This window comes from Lithobates pipiens, unplaced genomic scaffold (assembly GCF_037356315.1).
Source record: "Lithobates pipiens isolate NorthernLeopardFrog02 unplaced genomic scaffold, aLitPip1_a1.2 Scaffold_8, whole genome shotgun sequence".
In the NCBI taxonomy this organism is placed as follows: domain Eukaryota; kingdom Metazoa; phylum Chordata; class Amphibia; order Anura; family Ranidae; genus Lithobates; species Lithobates pipiens.
The window spans coordinates 488,507,748-488,531,981 of NW_027507903.1; the positions used below are offsets into that span (position 1 = coordinate 488,507,748).

At 42.3% G+C, this 24,234-nt stretch overlaps 1 protein-coding gene and 1 long non-coding RNA gene across 2 annotated transcripts in view; one reads left to right on the top strand and one right to left on the bottom strand.

Moving 5' to 3' along the window:
- The window catches only part of LOC143960423 (uncharacterized), a 55,906-nt gene extending 45,687 nt beyond the window's left edge, over nucleotides 1–10,219 (top strand). The window contains exon 3 of the long non-coding RNA XR_013270311.1: nucleotides 9,006–10,219. This is a non-coding gene — a long non-coding RNA (uncharacterized LOC143960423). The remainder of the gene's footprint in view (nucleotides 1–9,005) is intronic.
- Nucleotides 1–24,234, bottom strand: part of IPO8 (importin 8) — a 56,539-nt gene that overhangs the window by 26,784 nt on the left and 5,521 nt on the right. Inside the window, exons 3-16 of the mRNA XM_077469012.1 lie at nucleotides 23,952–24,108; nucleotides 20,951–21,109; nucleotides 20,674–20,830; nucleotides 19,969–20,058; nucleotides 16,576–16,670; nucleotides 15,454–15,538; nucleotides 14,811–14,945; nucleotides 13,711–13,810; nucleotides 9,095–9,171; nucleotides 6,194–6,310; nucleotides 6,020–6,109; nucleotides 4,700–4,865; nucleotides 618–778; nucleotides 28–153 (exon numbers count right to left, since the gene is read on the bottom strand). Of these exons, the coding sequence (XP_077325138.1) occupies nucleotides 28–153; nucleotides 618–778; nucleotides 4,700–4,865; nucleotides 6,020–6,109; nucleotides 6,194–6,310; nucleotides 9,095–9,171; nucleotides 13,711–13,810; nucleotides 14,811–14,945; nucleotides 15,454–15,538; nucleotides 16,576–16,670; nucleotides 19,969–20,058; nucleotides 20,674–20,830; nucleotides 20,951–21,109; nucleotides 23,952–24,108 (1,715 nt within the window). The remainder of the gene's footprint in view (nucleotides 1–27; nucleotides 154–617; nucleotides 779–4,699; nucleotides 4,866–6,019; nucleotides 6,110–6,193; nucleotides 6,311–9,094; nucleotides 9,172–13,710; nucleotides 13,811–14,810; nucleotides 14,946–15,453; nucleotides 15,539–16,575; nucleotides 16,671–19,968; nucleotides 20,059–20,673; nucleotides 20,831–20,950; nucleotides 21,110–23,951; nucleotides 24,109–24,234) is intronic.

Sequence of the window (24,234 nt, forward strand, 5' to 3'; positions counted from 1 at the left end):
CACTAAGCCACATGTCAGGGTACACACCTCTTTATGATTTTCCACAACAGTCAATACAATGTCAATGGTGTGAAGGATTCCCATTGCCATGACAGTTTTGTCCTCCACCTCCTCATACTCTTCACTCTGCAGGACCTTTACAAAGATCTCAGCCTGGAGAGAGAACACAGAGAAGGGATTGAAGCACACCAGCAGACCATCATCACCCTAAATATCTGGACATGCATATTACTCCAGACTATCAACATCCTGTATATTTCCCTGTAGATACAGATCAGATCACTGGAATAAACTTCCCCCTGTAAACTTCTTGTACATGCACAGAGCAGTAAACCACCACCATTGTTTATATCCCTTGTACATACAGATAAAGGCAATGGACCTTCACCATCTTTTTTATCTCCTGTATGTACAGATCAAAGAATCGGATCATTACCATCCTTGATATCTTCTGTACATACAGATCAAAGCACCATACTATCACCATCCCTTTGACGTACTATATCCTATACATAAATACATAGAGCACTGAATCATTGGGATCCTGGATATCTCCTTTGCATATACATCACAGCATCAAACTATTGCCATTCATCATATCTTCACACACCACTCACTAGATGTCTTGTCATGTCCACGGCAATGGGAGCCACTTCCTGACTGTATTCGCATATCATCTTCTGGATGACATTGGTCAGATCATCATTCTCTGTCTCCCGGACTATGTGCAGGAGCTCCTGCATGACTGGTCGGATGTAAGGCCTCATGTACTCTTTTGCTGAGGGATACAAAATGCTGGAATAATTATAAAATACAAAGAACTACAGTCTGAAGAGTTTACAACAGCAGAGCAGTCTATTGATTTGTCTTAAATTAGAGCTCCTAAACCAGACACTCAGAATTTGTTGTTACATCCCACCCATGAAGGAAAAGGCAACGGGTTAGCTTAAAGGGATTGTAAAATCATAAAAAAAACATGTTATACTTACCTCCACTGTGCAGCTCGTTTTGCACAGAGTGGCCCAGAACCTGGTCTTCTGGGGTCCCTCGGCTGCTGTCTCTGCTTCCTCCCGCAGGTACTTCTCATGTTCATGCAAGCTCCCTCGCATGGTGAGAAGCACCTGCGGGTGCGCTCCCGTGATACAGCCGGCGGGTATAGCCGCTTGCTATATCACACGGCCCCGCCCCCCCGGCGCGCCGCGTCATTGGATGTGATTGACAGCAGCGCGAGCCAATGGCTGTGCTGCTTTCAATCCATCCACTCCAGCCAATCAGCGGCCAGGCTGAGCGGCGAAGAGGACGTTGGGGGCGAGCGCAAGACTTTCGAGGGGTCAGGTAACTAAAAACGGGGGGACTGGGGGCGCCGCCACTGTGAGACATTTTTTTCACCTTAATGTATAGAATGCATTAAGGTGAAAAAACATTTACCTTTACAACCCCTTTAATTGTTGCCCTACTACCAGTGCTAATCTCTTCACTAACAGTCTATACAGTGCCTTGAAAAAGTATTCATACCCCTTGAAATTTTCAAAATTTTTTCATGGTACAACCAAAAACGTAAAAGTATTGTATTGGTATTTTTTGTGATAGACCAACACAAAGCGGCGCATAATTGTGAAGTGGAAGGAAAATTATAAAATGGTTATCAAAATAACAATACTTTAGTCAATAATTTGTAAAACCACCTTTCACTGCACTTACAGCTGCAAGTCTTTTTGGGGATGTCTCCACTGGCTTTGCACATCTAGAGAGAGAGAGTGACATTTTTTCACATTTCTCTTTGCAAAATAGCTCAAGCTCTGTCAGATTGGATGGAGAGCGTCTGTGAACAGCAATTTTCAAGTCTTGTCACAGATTCTCAATTGGAATTAGGTCTGGACTTTGACTGGGCCATTCTAACAGATAAATATGCTTTGATCTAAACCATTCCATTGTAGCTCTGGCTGTATGTTTAGGGTTGCTGTCCTGCTGGAAGGTGAACCTCCACCCCGGTCGCAAGTCTTTTGCAGACAAACAGGTTTTCTTCTAAGATTGCCCTGTATTTGACTCCATCCATCTTCACATCAACGCTGACCAGCTTCCCTGTCCCTGCTGAAGAAAAGCATCACCACAACATGATGCTGCCACCCATCATGTTTCACGGTGGGGATGGTGTGTTCAGGGTAATGTGCAGTGTTAGTTTTCTGCCACACATAGCGTTTTGCTTTTAGGCCAAAAAGTTCAATTTTGGTCTCATCTGACCAGAGAACCTTCATCCACATGTTTACCGTGTCCCCCACATGGCTTCTGGCAAACTGCAAATGGGACATCTTATGGTTTCTTTCAACAATGGCTTTCTTCTTGCCACTCTCCCATCATAAAAGCCCAGATATGTGGAGTGGACGACTAAGACCCCTTTCACACTCAGGCAGTTGTCAAGCATGTCAGCGCTAGAAACAGCACCTGAAAACCGCCGCCCATTCACTTCAATGTGTGTCTGCACACTGGGGCGGTTTGCTTGCTGGACGGTAAAAAAAATCCTGCAAGCAGCATCTTTGGGGCAGGTTTGGAGTGCTATAAATAAAACTCCAAAAACAGAGCTGACCATTGAAATTAATGGGCAGAACTTCCAAAGCGATTTGAAAGCGCCGCAAAAAAGGCCTTTTCCATTTTTTTTTTGTTTTTAAACATCACGTGACCTTAAAAAACCCAGCCCACTAGCTCCCGAAAAGCGCTGCAAAAACGGCCAGAGCTTTAGCAGAGATTCAGTGTGAAAGGGGTCCAATAGTTGTCCTGTGGACAGATTCTCCCACCTGAGCTGTGGATGTCTGCAGCGCCTTTAGAGCTACCATTGGCCTTTTGGCTGCTTCTCTGATTAATGCTCTCCTTGCCTGGCCTGTCAGTTTACATGGACGGCCATGTCTTGGTATGTTTGCAGTTGTGCCAATGTCTGAGGGCTTCACAGAATAACCGTATTTATACTAAGATTAAATTACACACAGGTGGACTCTATTTACTAATTAGGTAACTTCTGAAGGCAATTGGTTACACTAGATTTTAGTTAGGAGGTATCAGAGTCACATATTTGTAAAAAAAATAAAAAAAAACTGAAAACCATTTATCATTTTCCTTCCACTTCACAATTATGTACCACTTTGTGTTAGTCTATATGATAAAATACATTTACTTTTTTAGTTGTAACATGACAAAATGTGGAAAGTGTCAAGGGGTAGGAATATGTTTTCAAGGCATTATAGGAGACCTATGGACTTTCTCCCAATCTCAACACAGAGATCTAAGATGTGGTTGTCCACCTGCTCTAAAATGATATTCCTAGGATTTTAGAGGTCCTAGGTTCTCCAAGGCTCATCAAAACCCTTCTATTCTCTATCTACAACTCAGCAGAGACCGGACAAATTTTCGATCCATGTATGGTGGTTGTAAAGGAGTCAATCTACTGATCGACTTCTGTACAACCACCCTGTTGGATTTTTACTATTCAATCAGTGCTGCAGGCTACAGTTGGCAGGGCTAACCAATGTATTTTGATGGCAGGGAAGTCTCCCCGCTGTCAGAATACAAACATCCACAATGATTGTTTTAATGAAAAAAAAGGACTCATTTATTGACTGCTTCAGGCAGTTGATAACCTTACTACTATCTTTATGATGCTGAGACACAAATCCATCCATCTACTCCTCAGTCTCCATCATATTGAACACCACAACCATCAGTCCCCTTCCCTTCATGCCAGGCTGCTAGGTGTAATACTAGACTCTGACCTCTCTTTTTATCCCCACATACATTTACTGTCCTAATCTTGTTGTCTTCACCTCTAACATTTCCATAAGAAGCCCCTTCTTAACCAATGGCACCACCAGCATTCTTATTCCTTTACATAGTTAGGTTGAAAAAAACACACAAGTCCATCCAGTTCAACCACTTCTTTGTCATCTCTCGCCTCAAATGCTAACTTGCTGCTTGTTGGTCTCTCTCTATACAGAATACACCCCTTTCTACCTACCATGACTTTTGCTGCCAAACTAATCCACCTTCCTAAGTACTCAGTGTCTGCCACCCCTCTCAAATGCATTCTCTCCACTGACTTTCACTCACACAACAAATACAATTCTAAACACTAACATACAAAGTCAACAACAGCTGTCCTGAGCTACAGCACCAACCTCATCTCAAAATAGCACCTACACCATTCTCTTTGCTCCTCCCAAGATCTCCTGCTCTTTGGCTCCCTTGTTGCTTATCGGAATTCTCCAGAGCCTCTCCCATCCTCCGGAACCTACCTGAATCTGTTCAGCCATCTACTATTCTGTCTTTAGGTGGTCCCTGAAACTCATCCCTTAAGGGAAGCCTATCCTGGCCCTTTTCTAACAACTGAAACTTTATTTCTCCGCCACTCTAATCCCGATACAGTCATCACTTTTTGAATCAACAAGCCCTTCCCTTTCAGATGGTAAACTCTTATGAGCAGGACCTTTCTAACCCTTTTCTTGATTTGTATTGTAACTGTATGGTCTCCTTATTGTAAAGCACTGAACACAAACTGTTGGAGCGAAATATAAATCCTACATTATTATAATAATTGTATTCTTTTGGGTATTCATATACTACTGTGACAGATAAGGGACAATTTGTTTATAGTACAGTACTGCAGCATTTTTGGATGAATAACGTATACCAAATATTTCGGAAATTCTCTCACCAGCCCCCTGGTAACTGATTAACATCTGCAGAGCGATGGCAGCCTCCACCTTCACTGGCAGTTCTTTATCTTCCAGCAGACTTTTCTTCGCCAACTCTACAGCATTTCGAAGGTTCAGCTCATTGTGAAACTTTAGTGAGCTGAACGAGTGAAGGACCCAACATGACTAGAAGAGAAAGAAGAGAGAATGACGTAAAGAACAGGATTATGCGTTAAAAAAGAGAGATGTAAATCCTGAAAAAATACAAGGCTTTTCTTGAATGGCAGAGAAGCATTCAGGCAGACTCTATTTAGTTCCAGCAGCAGAAGGGAAGTTGCCTATACCTCTGCCGAAACACAGCACTGCATGTAGCTGATGCTAATACAGTATAGTACAGTGCACACATCAGTAACTGATATAGCTTGCTTGGCTCAAACAATGCAAAGTTGAAGTAAACCTGGAATTCTACTTTCATTTTTATCTGTTGTTGCACCCCAATGCTGCAGATGACATTCAAGAGGATCTTCACCCCGAAAATAAAAAATTTAAAGTCAGCAGTTACAAATACTGAAGCTGGTGACTTTAAAAAAAAAAACACACACACACACACACACACACACACACACACACACACACACACACACACACACACACACACACACACACACACACACACACACACACACACACACACACACACACACACACACACACACTTGTCCCAGGACCCAGCCATGTCGTCACCTGACCCGACTCTTTGCTGTGTCTTTGGATCCAGGTGCTGGCATCTTAACTATGGGCAGCCGACTGACTCCTTGCAGTTTCACAGGTGACTGCCCATTGCGCATGTGTGAGCCATGCTGCGCCCTGTATATAGTCCTGCAGTCTCCTGTGACATGTCTGCGGGGGAAAAAAGGGGGGGTGAACTTCCACCTCTGATCACCTAGAAAGTCAGAGCGGAAGAGGGAGCTGGTAGCCATCAAAATTAGGTACATACCCTCTCTCTCTCCTCCCCCCCCCAAAAAAAAAATCCAAAACATGGGAGAGGAGAGGGAAGGAAAAGCAGAACTCTCCCTTTTGGGTGAAGTTCTGCTTTCAGCCTCTTTGCAGTCCCTCCCTTAGTATATGCACTCAAGTGGCATGGCATGTGGACCATGTCTGCGTAAATGGCCACTTCTAAACTCCTGAGGATCATGTAACTGCATGGCAACACAGGCACACAACGGGTAGATGGGATTGTCACCCTATGCCAGGAAGTGTCTTAACAAGGATGTTTAAGGCTGGACATTTATAAAAGTTACAGATTTCAAAATATTGGAAATTACTTTTGAATGACCTACCCGTGCTCGGAGGTAGCCCAGCTCAGACATGAAAAGGGGGAAAACATGATTCTGGATGAAGACTTCCATCTGATCTTTGTACACAGATTTCTGGAGGAAAATATAAAGTAATACACTACAGAAATGTCACATGTACTGTATACTGACCATAGTAGTAGAAAGCAAATATGTTACCTTTAATAAAATCTCTGCAAGTGAACCCAGCACATGTAGTGCCCCATCTATTTTCCGCGGGTCAACCGAGGAACTTGTGAGGATCTGGTAACAAAAATTCATCATCTTTGGCAACACCTAAAACAAAGAGGAACAATAGCAATTTTCAGTAATAACTCAGAGGGTCAGCCCACCCATAATGCATATTTCTGCATTTGGTAGATGCTGGGGCATTAAACCATCTGACAGCCTCCTCTTTTCCAATCATTTTTATTGAAAATTCACATATCAAATTCCAAGGGAAAATATTGCTTACAACGGATATGTATTTCAGTATACAAAAAGATAGACCATCAAGGTACTAGAAGTATGGACATAAGGATGCATTTCAACAAATATATCTCTTAGCTCCAAGCGCTATAATGTGTTAAAATACAAGAAAAAAAAAAAAGTTGGCATATTCAAGGGTCCCTGTCGCTCCTTTAGACTCCACGAGGAGGAAGAGGAGGGAACATAACCACGTGACCGTCTGACAATCTCTTCAATATATTGGGGACCATATTGGTGAGAGCTCTGTACTGAGTTCCAAGGCCTGTCTACCTGCTGTGCCTAATATGAGGGGTTCCCGCCATTCCTGTACTGAGCTCCCTTGTCTGCACACCTGCCGTGCCCAATATGAGGGGTCCCCATCATTTGTGTACAGATATTTCAGGTCTGCACACCTGCTGTGCCCATTGAGGGGATCCCACTATCCCTGTGCCAAAGAGATACAATAAACCAAAGATGGCCTCAGACCACCAGACTCAACTACTTACTGAAATGTAACTTCTGGACGCACTGATTCTAAACTACTTAAAGCCCAACTCTAGACAATTCCCCCCCCCCCCTCTTTGGATAGAATCGGGAAGGGGGTAGAACCTCCATCTTCCCCTCACATAAATCTTAGATACAAGGAGTCAGAAGGAAAGTGATTGGAAATTGCTGAAAAAGGTCACAAAACAGAACATTAGCATTTGGCAAAAGAGTCCATCCATTTTTAGGTTGTCTGCATCTCCCTGTGAGGAAGACTCCTATTCCCCTCATATTTTGTATCAGTGTCAATGGGACAGGAAGTCAAAGGACACAGCCTGACAAAAAATTTGAACTAACTAAAACATATTACTAAATACCTCCCCCTTCACACTCAATAATATTAACTGCTCCAGTCCAGAAATAGGGGGTCACTGCTCCCTCTAGACTGCAACAAAAGCCAACACTAGGTATTTTGGTGGCACTTGCAGAGGGGTATGACTGTAAAAGGATCTCTAGGTCGGCAGCCTTTTCATAAATGCCATCACAATACCTCTGAATAAACATGCCCTTAGAATGATGCACTGGGTTGGGGTACATTTATAAATGCACCATTTGAGTGCCACCAGCCAACACTTTGCACGGCTGGTGGCCCCTAAACTCAGCTGTTACTGATAGTTCAAGTCACCAATGATGATCAGTGACTCCAAGTCATGTGACCTTTATAGAAGCTGATATAGTAGAGATTATTTCTGCCCCAGTTGTCTTCAATCTGAAGACCAGCATCATTCAACCCACTTCCTCAGAGTCCAGGTCTTCCTGCACCTGACCCAGCCCATCTCTGAGCGCAATGAAGAGAGGCTGCACAGTGATAAGTTTGTGTCTCTGTCATTCTGATCTCTCTTCCCATCATTGTGCTTCTTGTTAGCACATGAATGGACTGGTTCCTTGTACTGCTTCCTCATCTCACAGGACTGCAAGAGGCTGATTCAGGTACTTACAAAACTTGTAATAAAAATACATTTAATAACGTATTAATAAATAGACATACAATAATTTGTTCAAATCTGCTTAGAGTTCAGCTTTAACCATTTTGTGTTTGAGGCAATATTTTAATTTTTCATACATATTAAAAAAATTTGCTAGAGACTTAAGGAACGGAATTCACCCATTGCAGTAGGGACTAGCTGCATTTCAATCTATGCATAGGGAGGGTGGACAGTACCAATTGACTTCTGTACAACCACCATGTCAGATAAATGCAGCTCAATTAATAGCTGGCAGTGCTGATCAGTGTATTCTGACAGCGGGGAAGTGTCCCCATCGTAAGGAAATAGCTCATGTGTGGATGGAGAAATCAGGTCAGTTTTTTTGTTCAGCCCATTGGTTGAATGAAAAAAAAAAAATGCTGAATCATCTATTGGCTGCGTAGTTTGAACCCCCAATTGTATATTTTCTGTAAACAGAGACCTGTAGACTAAAGTGGCAATTACAATTTATTATGTTGCATGATGTTTGCTAAACTGGAATTATCGAACGCATATTTTTTTGAAAGATATACACTAAAATGAATTTTAGTACAAATACCATAAAAACACAAATTTTTTGGTGAAACAAAAAAAAAAAAATCAGGGTTGCATCAAGAAAATAGATACCAAACATGTCGAGACTAAAAACTGCATGTATCAAATGGCAAAAAATGACAGTACATAACATTTTTCAGTGGTGATGCTTTAAAAGTCTTTAGGAGCTTATCATTTTAGAGTTAACCATGAATTATGGCCCTCGAACCTCATGTGTGGCCCAATCGCTGCGGGCAGTAAGTGTGTGTTTGCATTTATGTGTATCCATGGGGGGAAATTTATGTGTATCCATGGGGGGAAATTTATGTGTATCCATGGGGGGAAATTTATGTGTATCCATGGGGGGAAATTTATGTGTATCCATGGGGGGAAATTTATGTGTATCCATGGGGGGAAATTTATGTGTATCCATGGGGGGAAATTTCTTTCAATTTCTAATTTATTTTTCTTATTATTTGCAGCAATACGCTTGGTTTATTCACTTGAAACGCTCCAAATTCCTGGTCAGCAAGTGGTTGAAAACAACGTTTTGCCAATGTTCCTGCCTCACCTCTTTCCTCTTCTTGGAGGCAGTAAAGAGCAGATTCTGAGCAGCAGTTGAAGGAGATACGTAATCTTCAAACACATCTAGAACCAGAAACACAACAGGTCATGGACAAGGACAATTAGCGTGGAGCATCACTGTGTGACACATACCCCCCAGTACACAACAAAACCGCCATGTGTGCGAAGGTGCAACATTGAACGAATTGACAGCCTTGCTAGATGTACAGGAAAAAAAAGGCAGAGCAATATTGGACATGGCATTGGAAAAGCAACAAAACAAAACCCATGTATGGGCAGTAGTGCACAAAAAAAAAAAAATGAAACTACATATACAGCCAGCAGTAGTTAGTCACATTCAACTGGACTTGTTTTGTAATGTCGAAGGAACTTACATCAACATTTAAAGCCACACAGGTAGCACTGATCCCTTAATCCAATCACCAAGGCATGTGTCAATGCTGATGATTGTCCACAAACAGGGTGGGAGGTGTGAAAGTTGTGGAACCACTCAGTTCTACTTACATAATCCCATCCTTGGTGGGCAGAAATCTGAACAGCTGGTAATTTTACATGGCTGAAGATGTGAATTGTCAAATCGCTGGGACAGAGATATGAAAACGGCATTATAAATGGAAGACACATGATAGCGAAGATCCCCACCCCTGTTCCAGGATGATTGTACCAGTTTGAAACTTTGCTGTTCTGATTTTAAAAATTCACACCTTCAGCCATGTAAATTGAAGTTTTCACACCTTTGCAGGCTTCTCGACAAAGGACAGGTGTGCTGTGTCAAACACAAACCACAACTATCTACTCTTTGCATGGCTACATGGGAACAGCAGCGGCCACTGTCAGTTTGCCATTAGTTTAAATGGGCTGAGTGGCCGCTACTGATCACATGACCCACTCATTCCAAGAATCTGCCAATCCTTGCTACAGGAATCTGGTGGCTGCAGCTATCCAGCTGTTTGAAGGTGACCTTGTAGACTAACTGCATATACAAGAATATATAAAACCTGTGCTACACAATAATAATTATTTTTGTGAACATAACATTAACAGTTTTGTTAGCTGTGTAAAAAGTTAAAGTAGAAGAGAAGCCAAGTAATAAATCAACATTTAAATGCTCCACTCCCTTGTCTCCCCATGGCCCTGCACATATTTTATAACAAATCACAATATAAATAAAAAAAAAATTTCTATGCGGTTCCATATCTGCAAAGCTCCCATCCCTGCGGCATGTGGCGAAGCTGATGGGAGGGAACTCTCTCTTCCTCCAACCGGGCCTAAAGCAGTGGACACCATTACTACCCCATAGGATTAATTTCTGTTGTCTGCCCACCACGTTACACACAGGACCCAGAGCTTTGCAGTCACATGACCACATACAAAAAAAAAAAACTGTTCGGTAGCTGGTAACAAATTTTCTAGAAGTCTTCCAGAGCAGCATCTGAGATTAGGCTCCTCCCACCCGTGACAGTAAGAATCATCAACCATTATTAAAAAAATGGTCATATACATCTGTCTCAGCATTACAAAAGTAAAAAGCACCAAAGGAAAACCCAGGTATAGTCAGGGACCCCCTAAGGATGTGCCAAAGTTGTGAGGAAGCACTCTGCCGAGAGTAGAGATGTGAGATGTGCTGACTTGGAAGTAGAGATGTGCTGCCTTGGAAGACTTCAAGAAAATTAGTTACCAGGTACCCAACTCTCTTATTTTTTTTTTTGCTCAAGACATCATCCAGGGCAGCATCTCAGAGGACTGGCAAGGAATACTTACTTTGGGGGTCCACAGCCCGAAGGACTGGTCTTGGTTGGACAGGAAGTCTATCCCGTAGTGTTTTACGAAGGTTTTAAAGCTCATCCATGTTGCTGCCCTGCAGATCTAGTTTGGTGTAGCTCCTGATTTATTTGCATAGGAAGATGCCATGATTTCTTTGGGTGGTACGCAATTCTAAAATTTGGAAGGTGTAGATAATTGCAAGTCTGATTCATCCATCTATCTCTGGAGGCTTGTTGTCCCTTTTGGCAACTGAGAGGAGGACGACTAGAGCCAATAACTTCCTCCAGTCTTCTGTTCTCTGCCAATCGGGATATGTAAATATGGATTTTTCAGATCTAGAGTAGACATGAAGGGCTCCTGGCGCGAGGATGTTCCCGATGGAATAAATAGATTCCATCTGGAACCTTTTGTATTTTACAATTTTAAAAATTTGAGGTTTAGAATTAAACATACCCCGCATTATGCAATTTTCTTTCCTTCGACAAGTCGAAGGAAAGAAAATTGCTCTAATCAATCCCACAGGGCTATTGTGTTCTGTGGCTATAGCCACCCTCAGTGATGAGGTGAAAAAACCTGACAGGTTGGTTGTACTGAAGTCAACTGATGGATAGACTTCAGTACAACCAGCCTGTCCATAGACAGATCAAAAGCCCAGGGGAATCCTGCTAAATCAGCCAAATTTCGATCAGTCTATAGCCAGTTCAGGCTGAATTTGCGTAAGGGTTTCCTCTCTGCGAATGTGTGTGAATAGATCACTCTCCCCTCCTCTTGGGGGTACAAACGCAATTACTTGTTCTGCTAGATCGTCCAGTGATGATTGTGGTCCTGCTACTTTTTCTTTGCCACTCATAAGATATGTTAAGTGTCTCCCTGGGAAGATTGAACTGGGGGTGATGGATAGCATTTTAGTGTGTGACTTTCTAGTATGGTGTCAAGGACAAACTTGTTCTCTGCGCTTGTCTGCCATTGTCTTGAGTATGCAGCCTGGCTTCCCCCCACAAGCAGGCAGTTATTGTTTCTTGGGGGTTTAAGGATAAATCCCTCTTTGCTTTTATACATTAGCGCAGGATGACCTGTTCTTGGACTCGTTTTGCTATTTACTGTACTGAGCTTGCAAAGAAAATGGGGTTATTGTTTTGTTTCTTTTTGGGGTGGGGGTGGGGGAGAACACACTTTGTTTCTATCTGCCGACCTGTCCAGTATCGATTTCAGTTTGGCTCAGAACAGTAGTTACCTTGCGAATGGAATCCTGCATAGTTAGGTCTTGGAAGTGGTGCCTCCATTCCAAGCTTTAAACCATAATGCTCTGTGAGCTGAGCTGATGGGGGCCATCGACAGCACTGTTCTTTTCACAGCTTCGACTGAAGTGTCTGCAATAAATGCTGCAGCTTTGTTTAAAGTTGGTAGTGTTTTCAAGAGATCTGCTATGACCGTGCCAGCTTCCAGGTGGGTCTGAAACTGGTTGAGCTAGTGCATAAACATCCAGCTAATGCAATAAGTGGCAATGGGCAGATTGAAATTGGCTGTGCCCTTTTTTACAAGGTCTCTGCTTTTTTGTCCATTGGGTCCCTTAGGGTGTCTGTGTGTTTAAAGGAAAGATCAGGTCCAGGAAAATGACTGGAAAGGTACCACTAGCATTGAACACCTGCATAGTGGAAATTTAAGAAGACAGAGGAAACTGGGCACCCACTGGCATACCTTAGAGCCATCTTAAACATTGCCATCCAAATGTGTTCCTTTAAGCTGCCTGCCCTTGCTCTGGCCCTGCCCCGCCATATGCATAGGTGGGTTTTAGTATTTACCGGCTTGTGCTTGGTCCCTGGTGAGCCACATTGTTGGGGGGAGGCTTTGCATGTTTCAGGTGTCTCATAGTGTTCCAAGTGAGGTCACTCCTGTATCCCAATAGGACCTGCGCCGGAAGTGATTTCAAGCGGGAATAAACCCAGTTTAAAAAAACACTTACATTTCCGGCATGCCGGAAATGCTAACTTTCACATTGGTTGTGCTCTCAACCAAACTTTCAAACCATCCAATGTCTGGTTTCATAACTGATCACATGTGCAGCATTATGGCAGTTGAAGACTCAGAGGCCAAGATGGCAGCTTTCTTGACTAAAAACGATAGAAGGGTTTACTTCCACTTTAACTGGAAAAGCACCTGCAGGGTTGTTTTGCAGGAAGCACATCAGAAGTGATGCAACCAGTGTCTCGAAGCACAGCTGGAAATGGGGATACAGTTCCATGTCCACTCTTATCTCATCTTGCTAACCCCAAATGTCCGCATCGACCATGGAGTAGAAGGTTAAAACTAGGCTGAAGTACTGTGGCTATAAGGAGAGCACCAGGGGAGGCTGTCAAGGCAGCCTGTGGTTGGAGGGATAGCTGCATACCTCCCATTGAAGGAAAAACCTCGGGCTTGTAAGGAGATGAGAGGGAACACCACAAGTGATGTGCCTATAACAAGGTCCTGCCTGGGCAAGCCTGGCCTGCAGTGAGGCCATGGGAAGGCCACCAGACAGGGAGCAACAAGCATGTCGGCCTGGTTGTGAGAAAAAAAAAAGATGTCCTGTTGGTCCGGAGGAAAAAACATAAATTGAGGCACAGAGGTATGTGATGTGTTTCCTGTTACAAGGGGAGGAGCCCCATCTCTCAGATGCTGCTCCAGAAGATGCCGTGATGAAAAAAAAACAAAAAAAAAAAAAAACGCTAAAACAGGCATTATATTGTAATTTGTTATAAAATATATGCAGAGCAATGTGGAAAAAAGGGGAGGGAACATTTAATCGTTACTTTACTACCTTGCCTTTCCTTCTACTTCAAACAAAAACAATGTACTTACCAAACTTCATGCGAATGTACTCGTATGGGTCGTCCTGCCACAAATCCTCATCTTCATCTTTGTAGCACATCAGGGGGAAAATCACCTCTTCGGAAATACTCTTAGAAGCAAGAGGTGGGGCAGAGAGTCCATGTATCAAATTTTTATAATCATTTGTTTGCACTATGTTTAACAAGTGGAGACACTTTGCCAATATTACACTGCAAACTTGTTTGATAATTTTATCTTTTGGAAAAAATTTAGTAGCCCAAGGAGGCAGATCACTTAAATGAATAACTAGCTACTAACTACTACACAGGAGTCTTTTTTTAGGACCCATTCCTGTTATGATGCAATAAAACAAGGGCTTATTGCATTTATGTCACGCATTAACGTGTGCTGCATTAAGGCAACGCATTCATTTAAGTGAGCTGTCAACATAACAGAATGTTTAAAAGAGAAGTATAGATTTTCTTTTTATTTAATAATCATACTAACCTAGGTGGATGCAGCATCAGGCCGATGCTGCATCTGTCCCCCAGCACCTCCAACACTGAGAACTGAGCGATCTACTACCACCGCCATTCGCTCGGTTCTCAGAGCTCCCCCCCTCACTGGAGTGCTTGGCTGCGGAGCGTGTGGGAGTGGCCGGCTCAGCATCTCAACGGCATGCTGAGAGGCCGAGTTGGGTGCTGCCCCGGCATCTGGGTGGATCCCAACCCCATTGCCACAATCTTGCCCAAACTCTGACATCAGCAGACTTCAGCCCGCTGTTTGCTGAAAACAGGTCCCAGGAGTGCAGATTGAACTGCACTCCTGTGGTTCGCCACAGAAGTACAGCCAAATGAGATTTAGTGGTAATTCTCCTTTAAAAGAACATGCAAGCTCCATTTTGCACACAGTATTTTATCTTGTAGTGGGCTGTGGATGTGTGTGGGGTGCCATTCAAAATGAATGGCACTGTAGTAATGTGCATTGCCACAATGCAAAAGTGTGAATGGGCCCTTAAGGGTTCTTTGGCCCCTTAGATGGAACCTCTTCACTTCAGAGACTAAAACGGTTAGGGCTAACACTCAAACACATGCCCCTTTCAACCCAGCTATGTATGATGGTATTCTCACCTGCATGTTCGGCTTCAGAACCTTCCAGGTGACAGCATGGGACACTCCCAGGTTCAGGTAGTTGAGAGTCTGCTGCAAAACCCGTGGGGCCACATACTGCTTTTGTCTGTGCTGCTCCAGGACTTTCAGCAGAACCTGAAGAAACAAAATAATGATGTAGAGCGACAATTCCTCCCAAGTGCAATAACTACTGAGCAAATGTTTATGATGGTCAAATTTATGATCTGCCCGCATTGCATATAGAAGCAGAGACCATGTGAGAACATTGCTAGGACTAAAAGAAGGTATATAATGAAAAAAAAGAAAGGTTTTATTTTTAAAATTTCATTAGCGTGTTGATCAGGGGGAGGGAGGAACCAGCAAAATATTCAGCTTCAATTGCATTTTTCTAATTAGAAAGAAGCGCTTGTCGTTTTGGGGGAGATTTACTAAAACTGGCGTACACAGAGACTGGTGCAGCCGGGCATAGAAGCAATTAGCATCCAGGTTTTAGTGTCAAAGCTTAATTGAACAAGCTGAAGTTGGAAGCCGATTGGCTACCATGCACAGCTGCACCAGATTCTGTGTGCTCCATCCAGTGTTAGCAAATTGCCCCCTTTGTATGCATGCAGCTTATGGTAAAACAAAGAAAACAAAAAGTCACCTGTAATACTCCCATAGCATAAGTTTTCACAAAGAATTCTGAGAACTCTATATATTCCTTGGTGACACTTCCAGGACTTCCATACCTAAAGAATACAAAGCCAAAATCAGTGATAGACACATCTTCCTGCATTTCCAGGCAAGACATGAAGGGAAAAAAATATATATTGTTCAGACTTGAAGCAGACCTAATTTTTGATATATTTTTTCATCTGACAAACACACGCAATGTATCGTATGTGTTTAACATTTCCAGGTATTGCCTCTCACACATTACAGTACTCCTGACAAAGGTTCCATCTGATTTTCTCTCCATCTTTGTTCAGGCATCCACAGCCACCATCTACTTCCTGGACTGAGATGCCAGCTCAGAGATGACACAATCATCTAAAACGTTGATGCCTGTGCAGTTCTTGGCTCTGCTCAACATTGCCTGATACAGATCAGCCCCTGCTGCAGCCTGTAATTTGCTACAAAAACTTATAATCATTGCAGTCTGATCATTGGGGAGGGATGTCTCTCCACTTAAACACAGTCACTGGCCTGGAACTCAAGTTCAGCTTTTAAAAAATAAACTATGTTATTTTATGAAAACTATACTGTTACTGTATGTTGCCAAAAAAAAATTCATGCAGCCCTGTAGGGCTATCAAAAGGTCCATCACTGTAATGTTAAACTGCAGAACCAAAAATGGCTACCTCTACTTCTTACCAAACCAGCCAGCCTTAGCGAGAATCTGCCAAACTAAACATATTGGATCCACTACAGCTCGCTCGCTTTTAAAAAGTGCAAGAGATGTTATGTTCATTTTTATCCAGCCACATGGCAAGTTGCTCTGACATTAAATACACAAAGGAAACTCCTGATCTGCACAATGAATAACTATTCCATTCACACTGTATCAATAATATTATAATGTGCAGGCCTTGTTTACAGCGTAGCTGATGTTTGCTCTCTGGCAACTCCAGCAAATAAGTAGGATTTGGCAGCAGCAGAAAAGAAGGCCTGTATGTACAAGATATACCCTAGGTACTTGCATTTTTGGACATACCATACACGGCCTAAGGTCAGTAACTAGTCGAAAGAGTTAAGCATGAACAGCTTTATAATATGCTGACTTTACCGTTCAAAGAGCCGGGTGATGTTGTGAAGGGCCCACTTCTTGCACTTCCACCAGACTAGCTCTGGACGGTCATCTTCATCCACCTGCAGAGTTTCCTATCAATAGGAGCACAAGATCAGCACAGAAACATTAAAAAAAAAGATATCCCATGTTGGGCTCTGTTCACAACTAGGCATTTTTCTTTTCTTTATTTTTTTTTTTTTATTTTTATTTTTTTTTAAATCAAAACTTTTGACATTGACAAGGAAGGAAGGACAAAAAAAAAAAAAAAAAGTGCTTGTACATTATAAAGTTTGAAGACATAGATCAACATGGGATGTAGGATTAGGACCTGAACGGGATCCTACATCCCATTCAGGCTTTGCCCTTAGGAGAGACGCAGACTACGTGCCATCCTTCAAGGACTAGCTGGCTTGCACACGCTGATTACACCTGGTGCCTGGATTGGCACTGTAACATGTGAGCAATCGCCATTTGTTGTAATTTTTTACCTTAATAAAATGACTACACTATGAAACCTTCCTCTATGTCTCTTGTGGAGTCATTTTTCCCATCCTAGTTTCATCTCGAGGGGCCGGTCGAGTGGAACCATGCTGTCAGTGGAATTAATTGGAATTCCAGAAGTGCTGTTTGACCTTCCTGTAAAAAGTGGTGATCATTTTCTAGCGAGTGGCCACCCATCTATTGAGCACTCCTGGTGAAGAACTAGAAGTTTATTTTTTGAGCATCACATTTTGGTGTTGGGATTCAACACATATGGACTTTCTAGCTTGCTATACTATGTATATTTACAATTAACTTGATTTGTTTTACTGAACATCACTAGAGCCTCAACCTTTAATATATTGTTTGCCCGAGGCAAAACGCCTGTCACTCAAAAAAAGCACACAAGCTTCTTTTTTGGTAGATTACAGGCGTTTTAATTCTTCTACATTGGTGACCTTTTGAACTTAAATACAACTGTACAAAAATGCTGAAAAAACGCCAGAAAAAAATGCCAGGAAAAACACCTGTAAAATACCAACGCCTAGATGTGAACAGAGCCTTAAAGTGGAAGTAAACCCTCCTATCATTTTCACTCAAGGAAGCTGCCATCTTTGGCCTCTATTTAATCTTCAACTGTCATGATGCTACAGATGATCAGTTATGACATCAGCCGTTGGATGGTTTTGACAGTTTGGTTGAGGGCACAACCAATGTGACAGTTACATTCCCAGCGTGCCCAGAAATGGATTTTTTTTTTTTAAAACTGTTAAATCGATGGGTTTACTTCCGTTTCACCTTTCCCTCAAAACTGCCTATGCAGATAAGGGGCATCTATAGATAAGAACAAACTATGCAGCTCTAACTAAAGTTGAATAAAGCCCTTCTTATAGGTGTAGGCCATTTACATACCTTATAAAGTCTGACTGGAATACTCCCAGGATGTTGCTAAATGAGTATTCCATTCAGGCTTCATAAGGTATGTAAATGGCCTACACCTAAAGCAAGGGTATTATTTATATTTAGTCAGAGCTGCACAGTTAGTTGTAATCTACAAACATCCCTTACCTGCATAGCAGAGCTGCACAATTAATCATTAAGAATCTAAATCGCAATCTTTTTCTCTTCCCGATCTTCAAAACAGCATTTCAAGATCTTTCTAACTAGTGCAAAGAGTTCTCGCAGCTGGAAAAAAAATTCAGGCAGCCTGCCAAGTTTTATTACAACACATGAATAAGTAGAAACAAAGTATATTATCAAAGGAAAGAACTCCTGTGTGTAGAGGAAGGCAGTTTAACCATTTAAAGACCAAACCTTTTCTGACAAGTAAAAATCATTATTTTATGCTAGAAAATTACTTGGAGCACCCAAACATGAGATATATAGATATATATATCTATATATCTATGTTTTTTTTAAGCAGAGACCCCCCTCCCGCCGCCCTCCGGTGCTTCTACCGACTCACTGTTGCGATCTGAGTCAGAGAATGGATCCGTCACCCCCAGGTGTTTACCATAGAGATTTCCGGTGGACCAGATGGTCGCCAGAGTCTCTATGATCGTCGGAGGCCCAGCACGATGTTATGACGTCACGCCCGGCCTCTGTATTCAAAAAAACGGCGCCACCTCAGCTGGGAATCCGAGATCGTTTTTTTTTTTTTTTTTATTTCGGGCTTCCCAGCCTAGAGGTGAGATGTGGGGTCTTATTGTAAAAAGCACCGATCATGCCATATCCCTATTACAAGGGATGTTTACATTCCTTGTAATAGGAATAAAAGTGATCACTTTTTTTTCTCTATTTAAAGTGCCCCTGTCCCCGAGTGCTCGCATGCAGAAGCGAACGCATACGTAAGTCCCGCACACATATGAGGTGTCGCCACGAATGTTAGAGCGAGAGAGATAATTCTAGCCCTAGGCCTCCTCTGTAACTGAAAATATGCAACCAGTAAAAAATTTTAAAGCGTCGCATATGGGGATTTTTAAGTATCGAAGTTTGCCGCCATTCCACGAGCGCATGCAATTTTGAAGCGTGACATGTTGGGTATCCATTTACTCTGCATATATAATGTTTGGGGCTTCTATGCAATTTTCTAGCAAAAGATGTTTTACATGTAGGAGAGGAATGTCAGAATTGGCCTGGTTGGTAAGGGGTTAAAATCAAACGCAACATAGTCCTCTGCTTTATTTTTTTTAAATAAATAAATTCCAAGTGTACAGTAATAAGAAGTGAGGGAACATGTGCCCAATGGGTCACAGACGCAGAAATAAAAACCTGACAAATTTTATCACTTTTCCATTTTATCCCAAACTAAAAATATATTTTGGCTGGAAGAAGACCCTAAAAAGTAACTGAAATGTGGAATTTGTGCCCAAACAAAGGCAATCACAGACAAAGGGCAAGTTATCAGTACTGTCTGCGGCCTACCTGAGCTTTCCCCATTGCTGACTTATCATGCCTTGCTCTGCATTATGTCTCTGTGTGGAGACAGCTAACTTGGTAAAGGCAGGGCTTTAATGTCTTGTGTCAGAGCTGCCTCCTGATGACTGGTGATCCAATGACTGGGGGGGGGGGGGGGGATCAAGCAGGAATGTGGGGGGGCCAAAGCAGAAGCAGGTAAATCCTTCCTCTGCAGGTCCTCAGGTACACCCTCCCCTACAGCAAGCAGAACAGTGTGCAGCACAGTAGTGAAATCACCAAATCTCACTCCAAATCTGGAGATATTAGCAGTCAGAGGAAGCAGAGCCTTAGATGATCGCACACTGCAAATACACAGCTATGATGATAAAGTCAAGCAGTTCAAAAAGGTAAATTTTTAAGGCTACACAACTAACATTTTTGATGTTCCCTATAACGCAACAAATTCACCTTTTAAGTTCAGTTTTGTAAATTTATTTTTCATTTTATACTCACAGGAGGAACATCCCGATCAGCAATACTGCTAAATATTCCCATCCACTGTGTCATGGTCTGATTGTTAACCAGCTGGAGCGGGAGAGTGTACTGTAAAGAAATTCATCAATGTAAAATGTGTACACATTGGCATAGTAGGCAATGTACCCAAAGAACATTTTCCTGCAATAAGAAAAAGAAAAAAAAAATGGAGGAGCTTTTTGCATGCTGCCTGCCAAAGCCAGTGGTGGTCCACCCCCCTTCCCATATGATGGGACATTACTGAATGGCAATTTGCCAGAAGGTGAGAAGGTAACTGTTCTGAATTGACACACTTGGCATCTATGCAGAGCAATATTTAAAATATGTTTGGGTGATTACATCACTTTATTTAAAAAGTGCATCTAAATAAAAAAACAAAAATATAGTTGGAGCAAACCCAGGGGCTCTTAACCTGGGGTCCATAGATGAGTTTTAAGGGGTCTATGAGGGTCAGATCAAAAGTAACATTTAAATTCACTATACAGCCCTCCCCTTGTCCCAATCAATGAATTACCATTGAAAGAAATGAAAGAAAATGCACCCTACCATTGCTAATAACGTCAACCACTAAGCAGGCTCTGACTCGCTGGAGCTTCTAATGCACACCAATGCTAATGCCCACAGTGTGCAAGGAGATTAGAGTAAGCAATTTCAGTACAATTATGCTTATCCTTCCATGCTCACCTGGATGAGGGCATAAAATATCTTCAGAATCTGCTTCTGCATCAGCACAGAGTAGTGGGAGGGATCTGGAAGCAGCTGAACAATCTGCTGCTGGAGGCGGGGCAGGAAGATCTGCATGGCGGCGATGAGAGGTGCTCGCTCGTCTGACTTCTTGTACCTGAAAGTAACAGGAAAGGTTTTACGATTAAAAGCGGTCGATTTTCTCAACCCTCCCCCACAATTATCGCAGTTCCTCTCCAGATAATGAACAAAAAAAATTTAAAAAAATTACACTCACTCATAAGTCTTCACCAGCTGGTACAGGCAGAGCAGACTGCCCAGCCAACTGGCTGTGTTCTGTGACTGCAGGTAGAAGCCGATCTTGTCCACCACGCTGGTCCACCGCCCTGGGAAATCGTGTTTAATGATGACGCGTAAACAGAGTGTCAGCTGAGCCCTGCGGCAACATCAGACGCTGTGTTAGTTGATGCATTTACTATTGTATGTTATGGCGACAGATTGGGACATATAAATAAGTAAAAAAAAAGACAATAAGTATAGAAAAATATTACCCTAGAGTACTGTCAGGGAATACAGTTCAAGTGTACACCCAGCAAAAATGAATGTTTACTTAGTTTAGAATAGATCATTAAAGGATTAGAACCCCTGTCAGGTCTTTACTGCTATCTGGGGTTCTGTTAGGTAAGCCATACAGGATTCATTTTTTTTTTTTCATTCAACCGGCAGGTTGAACTAAAAAGAAAAAAAAATGAGCCGATTGCCCCATCGACACATTCGATGTGGATGGGGAAATCCTTCCTGCTGTACTATTGTATTCTGCCGGCAGGGAACCTTTCCATTTGGCAGAATACAATGATCAGTGTTAGTGGCTATAGCTGGCAGCACAGACTGTTTGGGAAAAAACCGACTATGAATTGGTTGTACACAAGTCCATCTGCTAGCCCATACATGTATTAAAAATTAAGCCAGTCCCTGCTGAACCGGCCCGATTTTGATCCATGTATGGCCGGCCTTAGAGAGATTTTCCTCACTTACTGATGTTTTAGTAGACAGGAAGCGAGGGGACCTCTCCTACAGCAACACAGACCGAAATAAAAATGTTTTTCTTTTGGAGAGCAGGGGAACCCCTGCTGAAATATTTTATTTTTAAAAGCATATTAAAAAAAAAAAAATAAACACACACAAGAAGTGACACCAAACAATATGCTGAAAAAGTCAAAGTTAATTAAATGATTTGTAATATAAAATCACACAGAACAGCCAACATCCCCATTTCATCGGGGCTACAAAATAATATAGAACAGGAATCTGCAATTAGCAGACCTCCAGCTGTTGCAAAACTACAATTCCCATCATGCCTCTGCCTCTGGGTGTCATGCTTGTGGCTGTCAGAGTCTTGCTATGCCTCATGGGACTTGTATGTCTGCAACAGCTGGAAGTCTGCTAATTGCATATCCCTGATATAGAAAATGTATCCGTATACATATCGTATATTAACATCTATGTGAATACAAGACCAATTATTACACATTATTATGTGTAGGGGTATATAAACAATATGGATAGACATTTTTTTTTAATGTATATTTTGTAGCTCTGATGAAGTGGGGATGTTAGTCCCTGAAATGCGTTTGTTGTTCCAAGTGATCGTATTACGAGTCATTACTACAACCGGGAGTCTTTCACCATTTGGTTTGGCACTTTGAGTTTTTATGCTTGTAGGGCTGGTTCACACCACAAAAACGCACTCCAGATCTGATCTGGATGTGTTTATGCATGCGCATATTTTTTAACACGTTTAGATGCATTCCAGTGCATTTTTGAAGAGTTTGAGAACGCATTCCAGATGCTTTTTTCCACTGTACTGGTGTCCAGTGTGTTTTTGATTCATTTCAGTGCATTCCAATGCATGTTACCGCGTTCCTGTCCAGTGCAGGATAAATGCAGCATGTTCTACTTTTTTTTTGGAAATCCCTGGAACTGACCGCAATGGTGTGAACTATGCCAGTGGAAACCATATGACCTACTTTCCATTGAACATCGCCTATAAAACAAAATTCCAGCGTTTTTCCATATATACTCAGGATGAGCTCAGGAGAGTTCGCAAACAGAACATGCAGAGCCCGCCAGGAAGTGGGCACTGCACAGCGCTAATCACAGGCAGCGAGGACATTTCCCAATCTCTGCAGCCGCACATCGGAACAATGTCTCACTGCTTGTGATAAGCAATCCACAGTGCCGAATTCCTGGCGGGCTCTGCATGTGCTGCTTGCGAACACGCCTGAGCTCATCTTTAAAATATACTTGCATACAGCATATTTTGTCATTTGTTCCTATGGGAATAATTGCACAGCAGCTGCGGGCCCAGCCACCGCAAATACAGGCTTATTTAATGCTGAATGACCATATACCTGCAAATATATCCACATGAATACTAAATGTATGACAAACTGTAAGATTCTGAACACCTTTTTCAATGCTTTGCTTTTATTTGTAACTAAAAGTGTAGCTGGGCTTTATGTCTATGCATTATCAATAATGTAGAAGTGTAACACATCCAGGTATTTATTCCCCCTTCCCTTTCACAGACATCACAGTATGCTTTTCTCTCCAGGACAATTGGGTTAATTTACTACAATAGGAGAGTGCAAAATCTGGTGAAGTTCTGCATAGAAATCAGCTTCCAGGTTTTATTGTTAATGCGTCATTGAAAAAGCTGAAGTTAGAAGCTGATTGGCTACCATGTACAGCTGCACCAGATTCCGAGTTATCCAGTTTAGTGAATTTCCCCCACTGTCACCTTTGTTCAAGTATCATCCAGGGTTACCAATTAAGACGACTGAGGAAATGCTTCCTTCTGCTTGCAGCAGACTGATGACATCATCTCAGCCTAGGCAAAGTCACTGCTGGAGCTAAAGGATGGCTTTTTAATGAGAAAAGGTGGAGCTTTTCTGAAAAACAACACGGTTGCCGGATATTATGACACGTCAGGAATTTACTTTAAGTGGAGATTTAAAGTTACCAACAAATCCACGTTAAGAGGTGCCTTCTGAGTGTCTAAGCCATGCAGTATTACCAAAAGGGTCTAACAGAGCAAGAGAGTGTGTTCCAGTATATAGGCATAAAACAAAAGAAGTTATTCACTATAGTGATGGTAACAAAATAAAAACAAAAGGAGAAAAGCCCATACCGGGATAATAAAACAGGTTCTTGGTAGGCAGGGGCTACAGGAACAATATGAATCTAAGCTTTGACAAATAAGCAAAGTTACTCCATACCTTACAAGGTCAGGCGAACGGATAATCCCCTCCACAATGTTCTCACGGATTTGCTGGCGGTCATTCTCGTGTATGTTGAATGGGAAGATGACTTCTCCCACCATGGGTTCTCGGTCAGGCCAGTACTGTGTCACCATGTTCTTTAGGTAGATGGCAGCTATGACAGAGGGGGTTATTAAAATGCATCTCAATTACAAGTCAACGTCAATTACCCACTCCGCCTATAATAGAATGACAGCCGAGTGGGCATGCTACCTTCCCGGGTTGATGTCATATGACGCCC